The following is a 19,382-nucleotide window of genomic DNA, read 5'->3' on the forward strand; positions in this document are numbered from 1 at the left end:
ATGCCAACGCTACATTAGCATCGGCGATCTTTTATACTTCATGCTATCTGCAGTTCATGAGAACTCTTTAGTTCTTATGAACTGCAAGTTCTGATGAACCTTTGTGGGAAAAGTACTGTGGTGTGAAAGCGCCTAATGTCTAATATATTGCTTTTCGTGCAATGTTAACTATGTTGAAGCACCCATTTTAAAGGGGACATATCATGCAAAATGCACTTTTGTACATCTTTTATACATGAATATGTGACCCCGGTGTGTCAGGGAACTCACCAAGTGTCAGAAAACACAACCCTCTCTCTTTTCCTCCATACCCAAATCTCTAAAAACGGGGCTGCAACGGATCTGATACAGACTTATACATATTTCAAATATCTCTGACGTCAGAAACAAGGAGCTCCGTCTATATGGGCAACTCTCCACCTATCAGGGGAAAGGGGGGTTGGGCCACGAACGTGTCCGTTCACACGAGACCGCTCGAAAGCGCTGGAGACGCTGTAGTACATATGCCAGGCCTGTAAGTGGCGCTGGCATACAGAATCAGCCATTGCAAAAACAGTGCTGGAATAGAGCAAATAGAGCGAAATGAGGCATGGCTAAAATACATGATCTGTTTGGTATTTTGAAAAAAAAACTTCACAGATATGTTTTATATAGGTATGGCCCTACAATATATTATTCAAATATAGCATGACAGGTCCACTTTAACTGATATTATACATATTAATTATACTCTTATACATGTATGTAGATAGTATAAGAAATGTGCAGAATATGACAGTTTAATGGTGGAGGTATACACACATATTGATAGATGTCTTGTAATGCACTGTTGAGGAACCGGCGAGCCACATTTTTCATCATTGCATAACTACACCGTAGTTGTATGATATGTCAATAAACCTTAGAAAATCTTGAAATCTTGAAAGGGATGTGCAAAATAGCCATTATACAGTCTTTAATTAACTATTAGTAAAGAATAACGAGTAATGAATATACTGTATAGGGATCTGCAGATAAATGTTTAGTCTTTTCAAGCACCAACTAATATTTCTCTTGATTGTTGGCACTTGTCAATCACCTTCCCGGAATTTTACTCAGGTGTGACTAAAGTCTGATTTAAGGGTTGTTTATATTTCACATCATTAATCTCAATTTGTCAAGTAACTAAAATAAATGTAGTGGTAACCTCTGAATTGTAGTGGAGTAGAATTACAAAGTAACAATAAATTGCATGTTTTACATGCTGCTATTACTTGGGATCAATAAAGTATATCTTATCTTATCTTATCTTATTTTAAGATGATCGATGACTACTGCCATATTTTCAAAATGTGCCTCTGAACCTTGACAAGTGCATGTTTCAAGGCATATCAATTAACAACATGGGGTCACAGACATGAGACCAGCTATTAAATAAAGCTCTTCTGACCTGAGCTGTCATGTAGGTATATATTAATGCTGTCCATTATGGACACAAGCAATTTTCACCCATTTATTAATTATATGTTTTACATTTGACAACACCAATGTGTTTCCTATCCCCTAAACCAGGGGTGTCAAACTCAATTTAATCGTGGGCCACATCAGCATTATGGCTGCACTCAAAGGGCCGGTTGTAACTTTAAGACTATATAAAAAAATACAAATATATATATAAAATAATGTATTATATTACATTATTGCCTCTGCATTGGATTATTATTGGATTGGGTAATAGCTTCATAATTAACTACGTCTGAAAGCAGAAATCTGGGGCAAATAATTGCAAGTCTCTTTAGTGTGCATATCACAAAATGTTTTAAAAAGAAAAGCCAAATTCTGGAAAACAAAACAAAAAAACAGAAGTGACATATTTTTTTTTAAAAGGAAGTGACATTTAAAAAGTCAAATTCTGAGAAAAAGGCACATTCTAAGAAAAAGGCACATTCTAAGAAAAAAGGCATATTTAGAAGAAAAAAAGTCAAATTCTGAGAAAAAAGTATAATTTGAGATGCATTGTGGGACATGTAGTTTATGGGCAACGTGCTTCTGTAAATCATCATGTAACCGTATAATAAACATATAATATTCTTTGCAAGCTCTTGTGGGGCCACAGAAAATGAAGTCACTGGCCAGATTTGGCCCCCGGGCCTTGAGTTTGATACCCCTGCCCTAAACCTCCAGGGGTGTAGGCCTACACAGTTTAATACTGGCAACTTCTAATTGTGGTTAAAACGAAAACGTCTTTTAAAACTGCAATTCCCAGTGGACACGTGCCATAGAACATGTTGCGAAACACAATAGCCAGCATGTGTAGTTCTGGGGGGGGGGGCGTGCGCTGGACCCGTTCCAGTTTTGGATAGTCTGCCGTGGCTTCATTCCATTTCAAAGTTTGATGCTCGGCGTAACCTTGGCGCACTGCCACTCCAACATCCAATCACAGAGCTTGAAGACTAATCACGGGGTTTGTCAAGCAAAGGGACTGTAGTCCCAAACGAAAGCTGGGGATTATGGGTAGTGTAGTGTCTTCGGCCATCCTAACCTCCGAAAAATATGTTTCTCCGAATTGAAGGACACACACAAAAGCGTTGTACACAATTTAAACCAATCAAGGATAAACTGATGTTTTTCGTTGATGAGTACTGCAGATTACTATGAAAACTTCGAGACCGGAAATACTGTTTTCACCCCAAGATGTTGCCTGGCAACGCAATTCTGTTGATAGTTAAGGCTGATAATGACTTTATTTTGAAATTCAGTTCCTGACGGCAAAAAAAACAGAGATTATAGAATTAAACAAATAAATAAAAACAAGGATAATTGTGTGTTATTGTTGAGTAAATAACAGTGTGTTATTTAGAAAAGAATAACAAATTTCATGGAAAATATTTTTTAAAATACATATTTCAGTATTCTGAGCCCCATTTCTTTTCCTCACGGACGGCAAAAAAAGTCCGACATTATACGATTTAAAATAAAAACAATAATCGTGGCTTGATATTGAGTAAGAACATGTTTTTTATGAACCACACAGCTTCCGGTCTTCCAAGACCCGACCGGACACAAATACGTGGTGCAGGCACGAAACATACTACCAATAGAAATACATTGCTTTTAAAATCGTTCTGTGTGACACGGAAAAAAGGGGAAAATCGTGTTGGTGAACACAAATCAATAGATTAAAGTTTGTGACTATAACACGAAAGAAGTGTTAAACATCACGGGGTTAAGGAATAGTAGATAGGAGAATTCAAAAGGAGAATCCGACTGCACTTTCACTATCCGACGTGTTTATGATGCGCCAGTGGAGGTCATAAATGTGCGTCACTGCTGTGGGGAAACTAGAAACTACAGTTTTCTATACAGCGGACTACAACATGGATGTTTAAAAAGAACGAGGGACTACTGTAAACTCATCTAGAGACTCTGCACCGTGCTCTGATGCTGCTGCTTTATGCTTTATGAACGTGGACAACAGAGAAACATATTCTTCATGACCAAAGTTGGAATTGAAATAAAAAAGGAAAGTGAAACGTGTGCTCGTCACCCTCTCCCTCCGGTCCACATTAATACAAATGATCCCAATACGTATGATTGTATGAACTATGAGAATATCTTAAAATCAATACAGATGTATTTATTATAAACGTAAGTCCTTAACATCTATCAGTGTGTATATCACCATTCAAACATCTTTTAAAAGTTGAACAAACCCCACACAGCTCAGTCAAGACTGTGAAATGTTGACTTTATTTGATCATTTCAGTAAAAACTAATGTTCATATTTCTCTTTTTGATTATAATACTGATGAACGTTCAAAACAAAGCACTTTACGCAAGTTACCTACATTTTAAAATGCTTAATAAGCACCGTAACTTTCATGATATAATTTCTCTGTCATAATCGGTTGTTTCCGTGAACGGCCGACTGTTGTGTGACGGCAAATGCTGCGGCTGCAAGGCATTGTGGGGCAGCATTTTCTCCTTTCCTTTCGTCAAGGGAGGTCCAGTGGTTCCTAAGCTAAAGGAGGTTATAAAGGAAGTTTGAAACCTCCTTTCCTATCATCTAGAGAATTCGAACGGCACTTATCATGGCTGCCACTGAGGGACTTCCGGGTAATTTCACTCCGTTAAGAAGGTTCCTAAGCTAAATGGACATTCGACTTCAGCCTGGGTTGGACCAAACGACCAAAGTAACAAAATCCACTCACCCCTTAAGGTCACTTATTAACTCATTTAATATGCTAACAACAGGACTCCACTGTTTTTGTCTAGCAGTTAAACCACAACTTATTGATTGTTCTTCTTAATGTTATTTTAGAAAGATTCAACGTTAAAGTCAATTTACCTTCAGGCGCTGGGTTGAAACATTCATCGGGTCCCAATGCAGGGTCTGGGAATCCGTTGCAGTTGATGATGGTAGAGTAGCAGGTAACAGAATTCTTAGCCACTCTTGGCAATTTGGTGTCTGAGTGATTGACATAGAAAAGGCCAAATCTCTCTGAAAAGCCAGTGGCCCACTCAAGGTTGTCCATCAGTGACCAAGCTGTGTAGCCACGGATATCCACGTTATCTAGCAAGTAAGCTGGAAAGAGAAAAGGAACAAGTTTAGAAATGAAAATACACTGAAGTTCTTGCTTTATGTACTCCATTAGAGATTCTGTCTTGTTTAGACATTATCCAGTAATAGAGCAAGATTACCTTTCAGCAGTTGGTTGATGTATTGTTCATAGTAGTAGCTCCTAAGGGTATCATTTAGGTCAATAGGCCCCCGCTCTGAGATACCATTTTCTGTGATGATAATAGGTGGATTTCCATACTCCGTCTTAATGAAGTTTAATATCCTGCGGAATCCAAACGGTGAAACCTTCAGCCAGGACGAGCCTGAATCCAGCCAGCTACGATCAGCAATTGTTCCTGCACCCCTAAGAATATTAATTCAAGTACATGGTTTTATTTCACAAAAATGATGGCACCAATTCTCATTATTATGTATGACTTGCTTCTGCCACTTGTTTCTTGCACAGTACTTGCTTACCTATCGGCATCGTAGTGCTGCAGGTTTCCATAGTTCACGGGGAATGCCAGGACGGTGGTATAATGGTTGAACCCAAAATAATCATAGGTACCTTTAATCCTCTTGATCTCAGCTGGGGTGAACTCAGGCAGTCTGGAGAAATAGTATACAGTACATTAAAATCTACCTGATAATGGTACAACAAATGTCCATTATTTCTGTTTAATGTTTTTATTTATTTTTAATACCGAGATTTTGTCAGATTAGCAGCTAAACTTCGCTCTCGAATGATTGTCTTCATTATGTTGCTGTAGTCTCCATTAAAAACGGGATGGGCAAACCAACCAATGTAGAACTGCACAGGGACACACAAAAAGCACCATTAGAGAACAGACAATAACAACAGTTAGTTTGTCCCTATTATTTATTTCAGTACCTGCACCACACGTTTTGCAGCATCAATGTCTTCCTGCTTGTATGGATTCCTGGGTTCTGACCAATCAGAGTTGATGGTGATGGAGATAATTCCTTGCTGTTTGGCCCTGTATTTGTCATTGTAGAGATGCCAGGCCTCGGCGTGAGCTTTAAGCAGGCTGTGACCCACGATGTAGGGAAGAGTACCTGGTCGGAAACTGATCCCTGAACACACATTTTAAAATGTCTTCATGAGCATGTAATACTGTTCAAAACATTTGACTTTTAAACCTGTTTCCAAACCAAATGGTAGAGAAGTGTACAGTTATATAGAAAGCCGACATCTAAATCTGCCTAAAAGAATATAAAAATATAACCTAGCCAGTGGCACCACATCATCAAGTAGAGACAAATGGTTTGAGCTAGCTTTCGTTCCCTTGGATGCGATGTAACTAAACAGATTGGAACAGGTCATGTGTGAGGTAGAGTATAGGTTTAAGAGCATTGGTTAAAAGCATACCTGGGGCAGCTGCTCCATAGCCATGGCCTATATTGGCTACATTGTACGGTTCATTAATGGTGATCCAAAATTTGACTTTGTGGCCAAAACGGCTAAAGATGAGGTCAGCATAATCCCTGAATTTGCCGACAATGGTATCATTCTCCCAGCCCCCAATGTCCTGCAGAGCTTGTGGAAGGTCCCAGTGGTAGAGAGTGATCTGATAACAAAGAACAGGCATTTGGGGTTTATCAAATTAACCAAACCTTTATTGCAAAACTTCCAATTGGGTGCTGGCAGGAATAACACATACGTGAGGTTGGATGTTTGCTGCGAGCAGTGCATCCACCAGTCTGTGGTAGTAGTTGAGTCCATCCTCGTTGATGTGCTTGGTGGTGCCATCAGGAAGCACCCTCGGCCAGGATATGGAGAAACGATAATGTGTCACCTTAAGTTGCTTCAATATAGCAACATCCTCTTCTACTTTGTTGTAACTGTTGCACGCTATGTCCCCATTATCATCATTGAACACTCTGAGAGGAGTGTGAGCAAACTTGTCCCAGATGCTGAGGCCTTTTCCATCTGCTCTCCATCCCCCTTCAATCTGGAGACAGTGGATTTAAAGTAGACAAAAACAGAGTGAGGAATATTTGGTCAATTCCCTGATCCAGCATTCATGAAGGGGCTTCATGTAAACAGTTACCTGGTATGATGCTGTTGCAGTACTCCAAATAAAATCTTTGCGGAAATGGCCATAAATGAGTTGGTCATCATCTGTTGACGGGAAGCCATTGTCCTTTATGACTTGGTAGTAGAAATGAGCTGAGTACTTGGGTGTCCTCGGACGGATTGGGTTAGTGAAGTCCACATGGTGCAGCCCAAATCCTACTGTGTACCCATTGAGCCACTCAAAGGAATCCATGAGAGATGTTGCTATGTATCCTTTTACTTTCACACCATCAAGGTCATACGCTGTCATTAAAACAAACACACACAAATAATGATCAAGACTACAAATCTAGTTAAAGTTAATTACCATCATAGATATTTATCTTAAGAAATGTTTGTCAGCGCACCTTTCAGAGCCTCATCAACATAGGTCTTGAAATAAAATACTCTGGCAGAGTCATCCCAAGTTGTCTTTGAATTTGTAGCAACTCCATTCTCAGTAATGTAAATCTCTGGATCTCCATACTCCTCTTTGATCCAGTTGAGGAGTCTCCTTAAGCCCCATGCGACAGCTCTCTGGTTCTTGATGGCAGTAGTTGGTGAATCACTTTCCTCTGCTTCTGACAAGTCCTGGTCATATAAATATGATGCAGGGTTAAGTCTCAATGTAGCATGCTGTGCAATTCTTGTAGTGTAATGATTTACACAGAACATGTCAGCAGTTCCCTTGATGAACATCTTTTCTTCTTCAGTGAATGAAGGTAGTCTTGTCTCTTTAAGATCTTGGAGCTCACTTTTGTTTCCAACTTGCCATTTCATGGCATCAGGATAGTCACCGTTCTTGAAAATAGGGTGTGCAAACCAACCTAATTGGAACTGCAGAGCGCGGTCAGCAGCCACTACTTCACGAGGAACATTAACATCTTTAGGTTCAAACCAATCAGCATTAAGGGCAATGGATATAAGACCACCTTGGGATGCACGATACTTATCATCATATGTGTGGTAAGCCTTGGCGTGGGCCTTTATAAGGTTGTGTGCAACTCTGTATGGTGCAATTCCTGGATTTGTAACATTGGGTGGGACCTGTCCAAGTCCATATCCTGACCACGCAATTGTATGAGGCTGGTTGAAGGTCATCCAGAATGTCACTCTGTCGCCAAAGGTGGCAAAGCAGAAGTCACAAAAGTCATTAAAAATGTTAATCATCTCTACATTGTCCCAGCCATCAAGTTTTTGCAAAGCTTCAGGAAGGTCCCAGTGGTACAGTGTCACCATGGGAGTGATGTTATATGCTAAGAGGCCATCAATGAGTCTATTGTAATAGTCAACACCTTTCTGGTTCAGAGATGTACGCTGACCATCAGGAAATATCCTGGACCAGGACAAAGAGAATCTGTACGACTTCACCTTCAGAGCACGCAGCATGTAGAAGTCTTCTTCAAGTCTGTGGTAGCTGTCACAGGCCACATCTCCATTAGCATTATCAGGAATATTGCCATTTTGGGTGAATGTATCCCAGACGCTGGGCCCCTTCCCATCAGCATTCCAGCCACCTTCAATCTGGTAGGCCGAAGATGATACTCCCCAACTGAAGCCTTGTGGGAAAGTGCCGTAGTGGTAGAGTTTTCTCTGGAAATTTGACTGAATTGAGAATTTCTCCCAGACAACCTTTGATTTAGAGGGAACCTCTGAGGGTGGTAAAGCAGTTGTACGGGGAGTAAATCGCATCTTTGCCAAATTAAAAAACTCCGCCTTGTGGCCACCAAATCCATTTTGCTTTATAACCTGAGAGTAGAAATATGCAGATTGCTTCGGGGTTCTTGGTCTGTCTGCATCTTCAAAGTTGACATAATGAAGACCAAACCTTTGGCTGTAGCCTTTTTTCCCCTCAAAGCCATCCATGAGTGACTCCGCTGTGAATCGCTGCACATTCACTCCATCTAAGAATATGGCTAAAAAAAAAAAAGACACGCAACAGCACATCAAAGTTTATATTATTATAACACAGGGTAAAATGTGGTTGCCTATTAGATACATTCTAGACACTCACCTTTAAGGGCCTCATTGATGTAACTCTTCATGTAGTCTATTCTACTGACATCATTCAGACTGTCCCCAATGTGCTCAGTAGGCATACCATTCCCAGTAATGTGGATTGGCACTTTGATAATGTTCAAATACTCTGTGGAAATGTAGTTTAAAAGCCTTCTGAGACCCCAAGGTGCAGAATATATCCAGTCAGAAGCTGTTGAGGACCATGAGGGATCTACGTGTGACTGGAAGTTGCCAACCCCCTGAGGACCAGGGGTGCAGCCACCAGCACTGTTGTTGACTAACCGGGAGGTATAATGGTTCAATCCAAAATAGTCAGCGGTTCCGTGTATCCTCTTCCTCTCTTCAGCTGTGAAGACTGGAAGTCTTGCAGGTTCAGAGAGAGGACACTCGTTTCTTTTCTGTTCAATTTGAGTCTTAAATGCTGCAGGATAATCTCCATCGACAAATATGGGATGTGCAAACCAGCCCAGCATGAACTGCAGGTAGCGATCTGCAGCTGCGATGTCTTCTGGTCTGGAGGGGTCCAGGGGTTCAGCCCAGTCAGAGTTCAATGCAATGCCCACTCTGCCTCCTTGTGTCTTCCTGTACTTCTCATTGTAGACATGCCAGGCCTCAGCATGGGATTTGATCATGTTGTGAGTCGCCTGTAAAGATAACATAAATAATGAGGTAATTGCATGAGGTTGGCTGTGTGTCAATATGTATTTACAATATAGTATAAATATTGCCCTCACCTGATAGGAGGCCACCACATAGTCTGTCACTCCTGGGGCATGCTCACCAGTGCCGTACCCAGCATGGCTCACCACCCAGGGGCTACTGAAAGTGTTCCAGGTCTTGACTCTGTCTCCGAACCTGGAGAAGCAGAAATCTGCGTAGTCCTTGAAGGCTTCAACAATGGAAGCGTTGGTCCATCCACCACAGTCCTGGAGGGCCTGGGGCAAATCCCAGTGGTAGAGAGTGACAACAGGTTGTATACCAGAATCAATGAGAGCATTGATCAGCTTGTCGTAGTAGAGTAGAGAGCACCTTTCTCCGACTGACTGGCCCGAAGGGAAAATACGAGCCCAAGAGATGGAAAACTGGTAGGTGTTAACATGAAGACCTCGCAGGAGGTAGACATCATAATCCACCTTGTGGTAACTGTCACAAGCGAGATCAGCGGTCTGATTGGCAAAAACTAGACCATCATGACCAAAACGGTCCCAAATGGACTCCCCCTTCCCATCTTCTGCCCAGCCTCCCTCCACCTTGAAGGACTCGCTGGAGGTGGCCCATTGGAAGTCAACGGGAAATGATTCGTTCAGGAAAAGATCCCGATCAGTTTGAGCCGCAAACTGATTCCACACATTTTGATAATTGTTTCTTAATGCTGAAATTCTATTGATGTCTGAAATGGCATGACTGTTGAAAATAAGAAAGCAAAACAATGTTAACATACAAAAGCAAACTGTCAATACCCATGCAACTGTACATTTCACCAGGATAAATGGTTACCTGGTTGGGAAGTCCTCCGTCTCAGGCTCACCCAACATATCCACTGTGGCACATCCGACAATCTTCAGGTCAGCGTTGCTCATTAACACTGTAATGAGTGCAAAGATAAGTTAATACAAGTCATATGACCAACAATAATAACATGCGCGGTAGGGGTGTAACGGTATCCGTCCCGTACTGTCACGGTTCGGACGTCACGGTTCGGACGTCACGGTTCGGACGTCACGGTTCGGCACATGCAGTCACACGGCGAATACGCCTTTTTTTTTACGAGTGGGAAAAAAGTCTGTCATTCAGGGCAGTATCCACTACACTATATATAATCCAGGGGGCGATATTGCGCCTAAAAGCTGTTTGCCAGCCGCCCTTAAACAACAAATGAAGAACAAGAACAAAACACAACAAAACGAACAAAATACAAGAAGAAGAAAAGTTAGTATGGCGATTTCAGATAACACACAGGAGCTAGAACCCACCTGCTTCTTTTAAATCAGCTGTGTGGGAACATTTCGGGTTCCCTGTGGACTACAACAACGATGAAGTGTGCGAGTGGTGGATCGGACGAGGATGGTGTGGCGTTGTTAGACAGCGGTGCGGTATGCTAATGGTAACACACGCCAAACATGCTAAATCATATCAGAAGGCATCACCCAGATTTGCCAATCAACGGAGCCCGGCAAAAGACAACAGCAGTTCAACAGCTGATCCCCGCGGTTTTTAAGAAGCCAATAGACATGAAAGCAGTGAGACCAAAATAAATAACAGAAGCTTTTGGCTTATTATTTATGATGTAATATTTTCCAAGACATTCTTTTTAGTTTTACAGCTTGATGAAACCTTTTTGTTTGACATCAGCCATTATGTTATTAAGATAATATGGCCATCTGAGTGTTTGTGGTTTGTTTTTAACTGTTTAATACAGTTAATTATTCAAAATGTCAGAGTTCCTTATTTTTAAAACTGAAACTTGCACTACTGTTTAAAAATAAATTAGAACAAACCTGGAATTATGCATTTGGGACTTTTTTTCTCCTTTTTCTTGTTGTACCGAACCGTACCGAACCGTGACCCCCAAACCGAGGTACGAACCGAACCGTGACTTCTGTGAACCGTTACACCCCTAATGCGCGGACATAAATGAAGATGCAGTCATTTTGGTTTTTATTTCAAGACCCGAGTTGCATTAGAATATGCAGCAGCATTACCTGTTTAACACACTGAGCTGTGTTTATTGCATTCACATAAAAAAGAAAAAACAAGACCTATTACAGCTGTGCCCCACAATGTACGGGATTTTCCTTGTAAAAACTTTTCTGTTACATAGCTAAAATTATTACATGATAACACTCCCGTGATTACGGTACTAAATAGTTAATGATTTTAAAATGCACAACAGGCCAACCTTGTTCTCATTGGTTGGTAAAAACACAGAAGATTGGTTCAGATTGTGTTGGAAATGTATATTCAACACTTACTCCATCTAGAGTTATTTTTGTATAGGATTTCAGCAGCATACAATATTTGAGGTTAGAAAAAGCACAGGCATATTTCAATATTTCTTTAAATGGTCCCTTTTAGAGTGCAAACACAAGTATGTGTGTATTAGCTCTTGAAGTGCATTGGATTGTTTGACATATCACAGAATAATAATAGATAACTCAGTAAATGTGTTTTTAAGACATATTGTTATAGTTTAATTCAATGAAGACAATGTTGTTCCATGGAAAGGGTTAGTGTTGGGGTTAGGGTTAGGAAGACTTGTTTTCTCTACTTTCTTGGTATTTTAAAATTATATGTAGAACATTGAATAACACAGTAGTACTAAGTCAGGTAAAATTACATTTACCTTGTAAGAAATTGCCAAGAACCTGATATTGACTGTAGGGACAACCATGAACAGTCATCTCGTATATGAGGATAGGCAAGTCTCCACTGGACACCTACAACATAACATACAAGGACTACAGTGTAATAATACAAAACATGAAAAACATTTTATGAATTCAGATCACCCATTAATGTTAACCGTACCTGTACTCTCCTCAGCTCCTCACCAAGGTTTGCTGATTCACATTCATATTCCATGTGCATTGACAAGAAATCCATCTGTTTAAAATAAGGAGATACAGTAGGGTATGTTATACCACTCATGAATATTAATGGGTATACATCAATAAATGCTTATTTAAGTGTTATTGTCATAGGGTCTACATTACTAGACATTCACAGGATCATTTATTTTTCCTTTTGATCATAGTAAAAATGTCCCTTTTCATAAATCTGAATAAAATAGATTTATTACTGTCAATGTGCATCTTGGACAGGTATAGAAAAACAACCAAATCACACTGTGTTCTACTTCATACAAATGGTGGCCAATTTGTATAATGTGAATACACCAATGTAACCTTAACATATTGGTTTTTCTGCGGTACATGTGTGTAAGAGGGCAAATAAAGTATGGCAACAAGTTGCTGACACAGAATGTTAAGATAAGTAAAGGTATAAATCATTTTGAAAGGCTAATAAAACACTTTGGAAAATGCCATATTAGATATGCAAAATATAACCACTAGGACCATCTAATATTCTAGAGCACTTTGTCGAGATGCGGCAAATGCTTTACATGAAGTGACAAATTAATTATAGGTGTGGTGTTTGCTTTGTAAATAAAGTTGGTTTGTATTCATGCGTGTAGAATTCTAGATTGACACAACATCCACAGAATGATGTTAACATTTCCCTTTCAATCCTAGACATGACTAACCATTTTATTTCTAATGCTTACTATTCTCAAAAGTTTATATTGCAACTGCTTAAAAAAGAAAATGTAAGAAATCAGAAGATGCAGCTTACTTTGGTTGAACTTTTTATCTGGGGAAGGATTGCCACATCACTAGCTCTCAACCCAATAGACAGACGTCTCCCTGTGAACAATGAAGACACTATTATTTAGTATAGCTGAATTCTATTTAGCTGTTGCTGTTTCATTGTCCTGGTATTGATCATGCTGGCTTTCATTAGTTTCTTTGAATAACACAGAGCCCAATTAATGTTATGAGCAACACTAACTATGATGAATCTGCAGAAAAAGCCCATTGGGCATCGCTCTATGGGGAAATGCGTGCCTGAATTATTTTATTGATCCATTGATTATTTAGATAGGCACAGTAATCTACAAATGTCATCTGAGCCATAAATGACGGGGTGAAGGGTTTCAGATAGAAAGAAAAATGATCAGTTATTTCTCACGACACATTGATAAGACAATATTAACCAATATGGTTATGGAAACATTATATTGTAACCTCTTAAGCCCTACCCCTAGGCTGACCCTAAGGGAAAATACACTAAAATACACAATTTACAATACCATTTATTAAGAAATACTCAAGCAGTGTCCATTTTTTGTCCATGTTTACTGTCGGAGTTTTACTTCCACACGCTTCAAGAGCTCTATGCTAAAGAAGTATTAATATTGAGAATGCAAGGCCTCACAGTGCTTTATAAAGTTTTTATTAAGCAAGCTGGACAACATAATACAACATTGGTTTTTGGAGGTGATTCAAACACAGCATCAAGGGGCCACGAAGAGCCAGACCTTGTGGAAGGAATTTCATTCAAACTTGACTAAGTGAGCTCTTGACTTGGCATCAACCCAAACTTAGGAACTTTAGTAACTGAAATCTCCCGTTTTATTATTATTATTTGAACGAGTTTATTATTGAAATACATAGTAAAAGACACGTTTGAACAGCATACAGGTAGTTTATTGATTCTTAAAGCGAGACACATGTTTTCAGGGGCAGAATTACAGGCATATCTGTTCAACAACCTATTAAGTGTAAATAAGTGTCGTGTTGAACTATTACAACACAGTAACACATTGCCAATCCTACAAACAGGAGCTTTCTCTGCAGTCTTACTCACCTTTTTCAGGAAATCGTTGATGGTAGAGCTGGTAAATGTTCTTGTTGAGTTTCAGGATAGTTTGCAGAGGACCAGGATCATGCCTAACATCATCCAAGTCGCTAAATGTCACCCAGGAAAGTGCCAGCTCTCCAAACTCTCCAAACACAAACTCAGCGTACTGCTGGAACATGTCTCCCAGCTCAGGGTTCTCCCAGCCTCCATACCTCGATCTCAGAGAGTCTGGCACTGTGGATCCATGCAGGACCACCAGAGGCTGAAGGCCCACCTCCAGCAGCTGTTTCATCACGGTCTGGTAGCAGGTGACCACGGCCTGCTGCGGGTGTCCGGGGAAGCCTGTAGGAAGGAGGTGAACCCATGACAGCGGTACTTTGAAGTGGGTCACCCCTCTGCTCTGGAGGTACTCAAAGTGCTGTTTAGAGCCTGGAAGTACTGGATGACTGCAGTCGAATGCATCATTCAGGGGGCCTGCAACAAGCATGAAGTCTTCCTGCGGGTTAAACTCATTGCAACAACCATACATACAAAACGAATACAGCAAAGCAACCCACAATAGGTACTTCATTGTGGCATGCAAAGGATATACTGATATTATCCACTGATAGCCAAGCTTTTAAAAGCAATTCTGTTTTCTTCTTATTGCATCAACTAAAAGATGGATATCACATCCAAGCGGTGTCAATGACACTGTTTTATTGCAGCTGTGTGATAGGCTCAGAAAGACTCTGGACTTGTGATAACTGCATCTTCCTCTGTACTCACATTTACAGGCCGTTTATTATAAAGTCAGAATATGCTTTAAAGAACTTGGATTGATTTCTCCCATAACATGTCTTTTAAACTAATTTGCACTTTAAAAACGACGGAATCACAGTAGAGAATCTCTTTTACCAGTATATACCAGTTGTATATAACAGCTGTCACTGTAACTATCATAAACTATGATCAGCAGACGCACTTTGCGTTACAAAGCGACTTGTTTCACAAATGAATGTATATTATAAATATAAGAATAATGAACAACAATATTCCCACAATTCTAATTTGCATTTCTCATGTTGTTTTCTTAAGAAACTTTTTCAAAGAAAGTGTTTTGCCCGAATTATCTTTCTAATTTCCTGTTTCTTTTTATTTATCTGTGAAAAAAGAGGTAAGAGAGGTTATCCTACAAATAGCTTAATTATCTTTGCCTGTTTTGATTCATTAACACAAGAGAAACAACTATTTAGGTCAACCTTTTTTCTATTTGACATATTTTCAAATACTCGTCTTTAGCAAAGCTAATAAAGTACATACTGTACCATGTCCCATTATCTCAGCCTTTTCATTGGAGCACGGCAGCAGGGTGCTGGACTCTTGAGCAAGTGTGGATAATTGTAACACTTGTTTTGCACTTTTGGTCATTAGGTCATTGGCTAACAGACAATATACTGTAAAGGGATTGAACAAATAAAACAAGGCATTGCAAGAGGACTTGGAAACGTAACTGTTCTTACCTCCTAGCAACGTTGTAATTGCAACCTGTAGAAACATTTAAATTGTTGCCTTAAAGTAAAACCTGCAACAATATTGGAATTGCTATTCACCATCCACACTGCCCTGAATAATATGTAACTAGAGTGGTAAAAAGCACCAACAACAATAACCACTGTATCCTTATAGCGACCTTCACCCGAAGTACAGATACATTCCCTTTGAACCCTACACTTCCTATCAGGACAAGCAAATGTTGTCAAAAATGTTCTATGCTCTATGGGGAAATGCGTGCCTGAATTATGTTATTGATCCATTGATTATTTAGATAGGCACAGTAATCTACAAATGTCATCTCAGTCATAAATGACGGGGTGAAGGGTTTCAGATAGAAAGAAAGAAGAGCAGTTGGTCATAAAGTAATCTTTTTACAAGTTATTTCTCACGACACATTGATAAGACAATATATTAACCAATATGGTTATGGAAACATTATATTGTAACCTCTTAAGCCCTACCCCTAGGCTGACCCTAAGGAAAAATACACTAAAATACACAATTTACAATACCATTTATTGAGAAATACTCAAGCAGTGTCCATTTTTTGTCCATGTTTACTGTCGGAGTCTTACTTCCACACGCTTCAAGAGCTCTATGCTAAAGTAGTATTAATATTGAGAATGCAAGGCCTCACAGTGCTTTATAACGTATCTACATTTTTTATTTCAGATACATTCCCTTTGAACCCTACACTTCCTATCACGAAAAGCAAATGTTGTCAACAATTGTACTCATTATTTGGCAATCTCTTCAAAAGTAACATTATCTGACATACTACAAAGTGAGAACAACTTCAAAGAAACAGTTCAAATCACATACTGTTTATATACGAACACTTGGTAATCTATAAAAGGAGGCAAAGCATTTGTTTTGGCCAATACAAAATGTACAGATTGCAAACAAAACAAACAGCATGTAAGTCTTTAAAAAATAATGAAAAATATACAATAGCAATTTAAAAATCCACAAAGTGAATACAATTAAATAAATGGGGCGAAGCCTGCGAGCTGGTTCAGGCAGTCAACTCGAGCACTTATGCTGCATTCATACATAACGCCGCTTGCTATTCTACCACCAACCAAACAGAGTCTCCTTGATATGCCGCTCTATTTAACCTGCCAGATATCTCTCTATGCATTGCTTGCTGCTGCTATTGCTGCAGCTACTTCCACGTTGCTGCTGCTTACCTGCCCCACCACCACCCCAGCTTCCATAGGCTCGGGGTTAGTTATTTAATCATCACTCATCGTGCTATGTATGTCTGCGGAGTGATGAGGCCCAAGCCTAGACGCCAAACTCAACTATATGCTGCTTCTAATAAACATGTTAAAGAAACACGTGAGTTGTCTGACTGAAATAAATCAAATGAATGTATTGATGTGTTTCTTTTGTATTACAAATGGAGCTCACATATGCTTTATAGGCTACGAACTTTAGCCATAATAAAGGGACTTTGGTCATTTCAACTTCAACTATATATATATATATACATATCCTGTGAAGTTAATATATAATCAGCTTGGATATGTTGGCACAGGGCATCAGGGAAAACACTACGCCTGTGGGTAGTGGTGGTCTAATGCAGTGATTCTCAAATGGGGGTACGCGGACCCCTAGGGGTACGTTGGGGTACTGCAGGGGATACGTGAGATTTCTAATTAAACTTTTTTTTTTTTAAAGTGAATTAAAAAAATATATGTCAAATTGGTGTTTTGTATTTTATAGTTTTGCATAATATATCATTTTGTTCATTGGTTTGTTAAACAGATATTACTTCAGTTGAAAAACTCCTTTGAAAAATCAGTTTCAATTTGTTTTCTTTTTTCATGCATAAAATGAAAATATCCTTAGTTTGTTGTAAAGGAGTTAATAAATCACAAACTGAGGGAACATCACTATATTGGAATCATTTGTATAGGCTTTTTTGATCAAACATTTTCGGGGTCGGTCAGGGGGTACTTGGCTGAGAAAATGTTTCAAAGGGGGTACACGACTGAAAAAAGTTTGAGAAGCACTGGTCTAATGGATAGTGAGAATGAAGATCGGAAGGTTGTCAGTTCAAATCCTGCCTGGAACACCACCACTAGTGTGCCCTTGAGTAAGGCACTTAGCCCTTAGTTACTCCAGGGAGAATGTCCCTGTAATTGGTAATTGTAAGTCGCTTTGGATAAAAGCGTCAGCTAAATGAAATGTAATGTAGGGTTTACTAAAACAAATATGCTGTTTCACTTTGTTAACAATGCAATATTCATGTCTATATTACATACATTTGGTGCAAACATTTTTTTCAGTCATATACTAACCCAGTCTCACGGCATTTCGTGTTATAGTCACGACATTTAATCTATTGATTCGTGTTCACCAACACGATTTCCCCCTTTTTTTCGTGTCACACAGAACGATTTTAAAAGCAATGTATTTCTATTGGTAGTGTGTTTCGTGCCTGCAGCACGTATTTTTGTCCGTTTGGATCTTGGAAGACCGGAAGCTGTGGGGTTCATAAAAACATGTTCTTACTCAATATCAAGCCACGATTATTGTTTTTATTTTAAATCGTATAATGTCTGACTTTTTTTGTCGTCTGTGAGGAAAAGAAATGGGGCTCAGAGTCTCAGGATGCTGAAATCTGTATTTTTTTAATCTTTTTTTACTTCTAATTTGTTATTTTTTTCTAAATAGCACACTGTTATTTACTCATTTAACATAACACACAATCATCCTTGTTTTTATTTATTTATTTAATTCCATAATCTCTGGCTTTTTTGGCATCCGTCAGGAACTGAATTTCAAAATAAAAATAACCGGAAACAGACGTTACCCAAGATCCTCAACTATGGTTTTAGCTCGGTGATTGGATGTTTTAGCTGCAATGCACATTGGGATATGGTGTTAATGCGATATGAAATCTGAAAAACATTTCGGAGTTTAGGATGGAAGAAGACACAACACTACCCATAATCCCCAGCTATCGTTTGGGACTACACCCCTGGAGGTTTAGGCGATAGGAAACAAATTGGTGTGTAAAAATGTAAAACATATAATTAATAAATGGGTGAAAATCGCTTGTGTACATAATGCGCAGCATTAATATATACCCACATGACAGCTCATTGTTACTTTGTAATTCTACTCCACTACAATTCAGAGGTTAACCTGGTATTTTTACTCCACTACATTTATTTGAGTTACTTTGCAGATTCTGATTAATGATGTGAAATATAAATAACCCTTAAATCAGGCTTTAGTTACACCTGAGTAAAATTCAGGGAAGGTGATTGTCAAGTGCCAACAATCAGGTGAGATATTTGATAGTTGGTGCTGCAGATCCCTTTAAGTATATTCATTACTCGTTATTCTCTACTAATAGTTAATTAAAGACTGTATATAATGGCTACTTTGCACATCCCTTTCAAGATTTCAAGATTTTCTAAGGTTTATTGACATATCATATACACAACTAATTCAATAACGTGCTTTAACCACTAGGCGGTGCACACAAGGTACACACAGCCATAATAACTTTGTATTATTAGTGTAGGACACTTGTCTTATTAATGTTTTTCACATAATTTTACAGATATTGCTATATTATTTCACATGTTTTACTTCTAATATCTGATTTGTAAAACATCACAGACAGAAAGGTATATCTGTCATTTAATGGTAAGCTATTGAAATTCTGATTCCATAGATGTGTCTCCCATCACCCAAATCCCCTGACTATTCTCTCAACTCAGTATTTACATTCTTATATTCAAGGAAAATCAGTAATATCTTTAAAAACTA

The 19,382-nt window shown here is 39.1% G+C and overlaps 1 protein-coding gene across 1 annotated transcript; it reads right to left on the reverse strand.

The window, feature by feature from the left end:
* Positions 1–1,798: 1,798 nt before the first annotated feature.
* Positions 1,799–14,544, reverse strand: LOC117466341 (lactase/phlorizin hydrolase-like). The gene is made up of 17 exons (XM_071207013.1): positions 14,064–14,544; positions 12,990–13,060; positions 12,165–12,239; positions 11,980–12,073; positions 10,134–10,221; positions 9,371–10,040; positions 8,632–9,280; positions 6,986–8,533; positions 6,613–6,881; positions 6,223–6,513; positions 5,931–6,129; positions 5,433–5,635; positions 5,245–5,351; positions 5,018–5,149; positions 4,681–4,904; positions 4,328–4,564; positions 1,799–1,818 (listed from the first exon to the last, which is right to left on the reverse strand). Exons 1-17 carry the CDS (start codon positions 14,542–14,544, stop codon positions 1,799–1,801), a joined length of 5,358 nt encoding a protein of 1,785 aa, XP_071063114.1.
* Positions 14,545–19,382: the final 4,838 nt, after the last annotated feature.

The sequence above is a fragment of the Pseudochaenichthys georgianus genome, chromosome 21 (assembly GCF_902827115.2).
Source record: "Pseudochaenichthys georgianus chromosome 21, fPseGeo1.2, whole genome shotgun sequence".
Lineage (NCBI taxonomy): Eukaryota > Metazoa > Chordata > Actinopteri > Perciformes > Channichthyidae > Pseudochaenichthys > Pseudochaenichthys georgianus.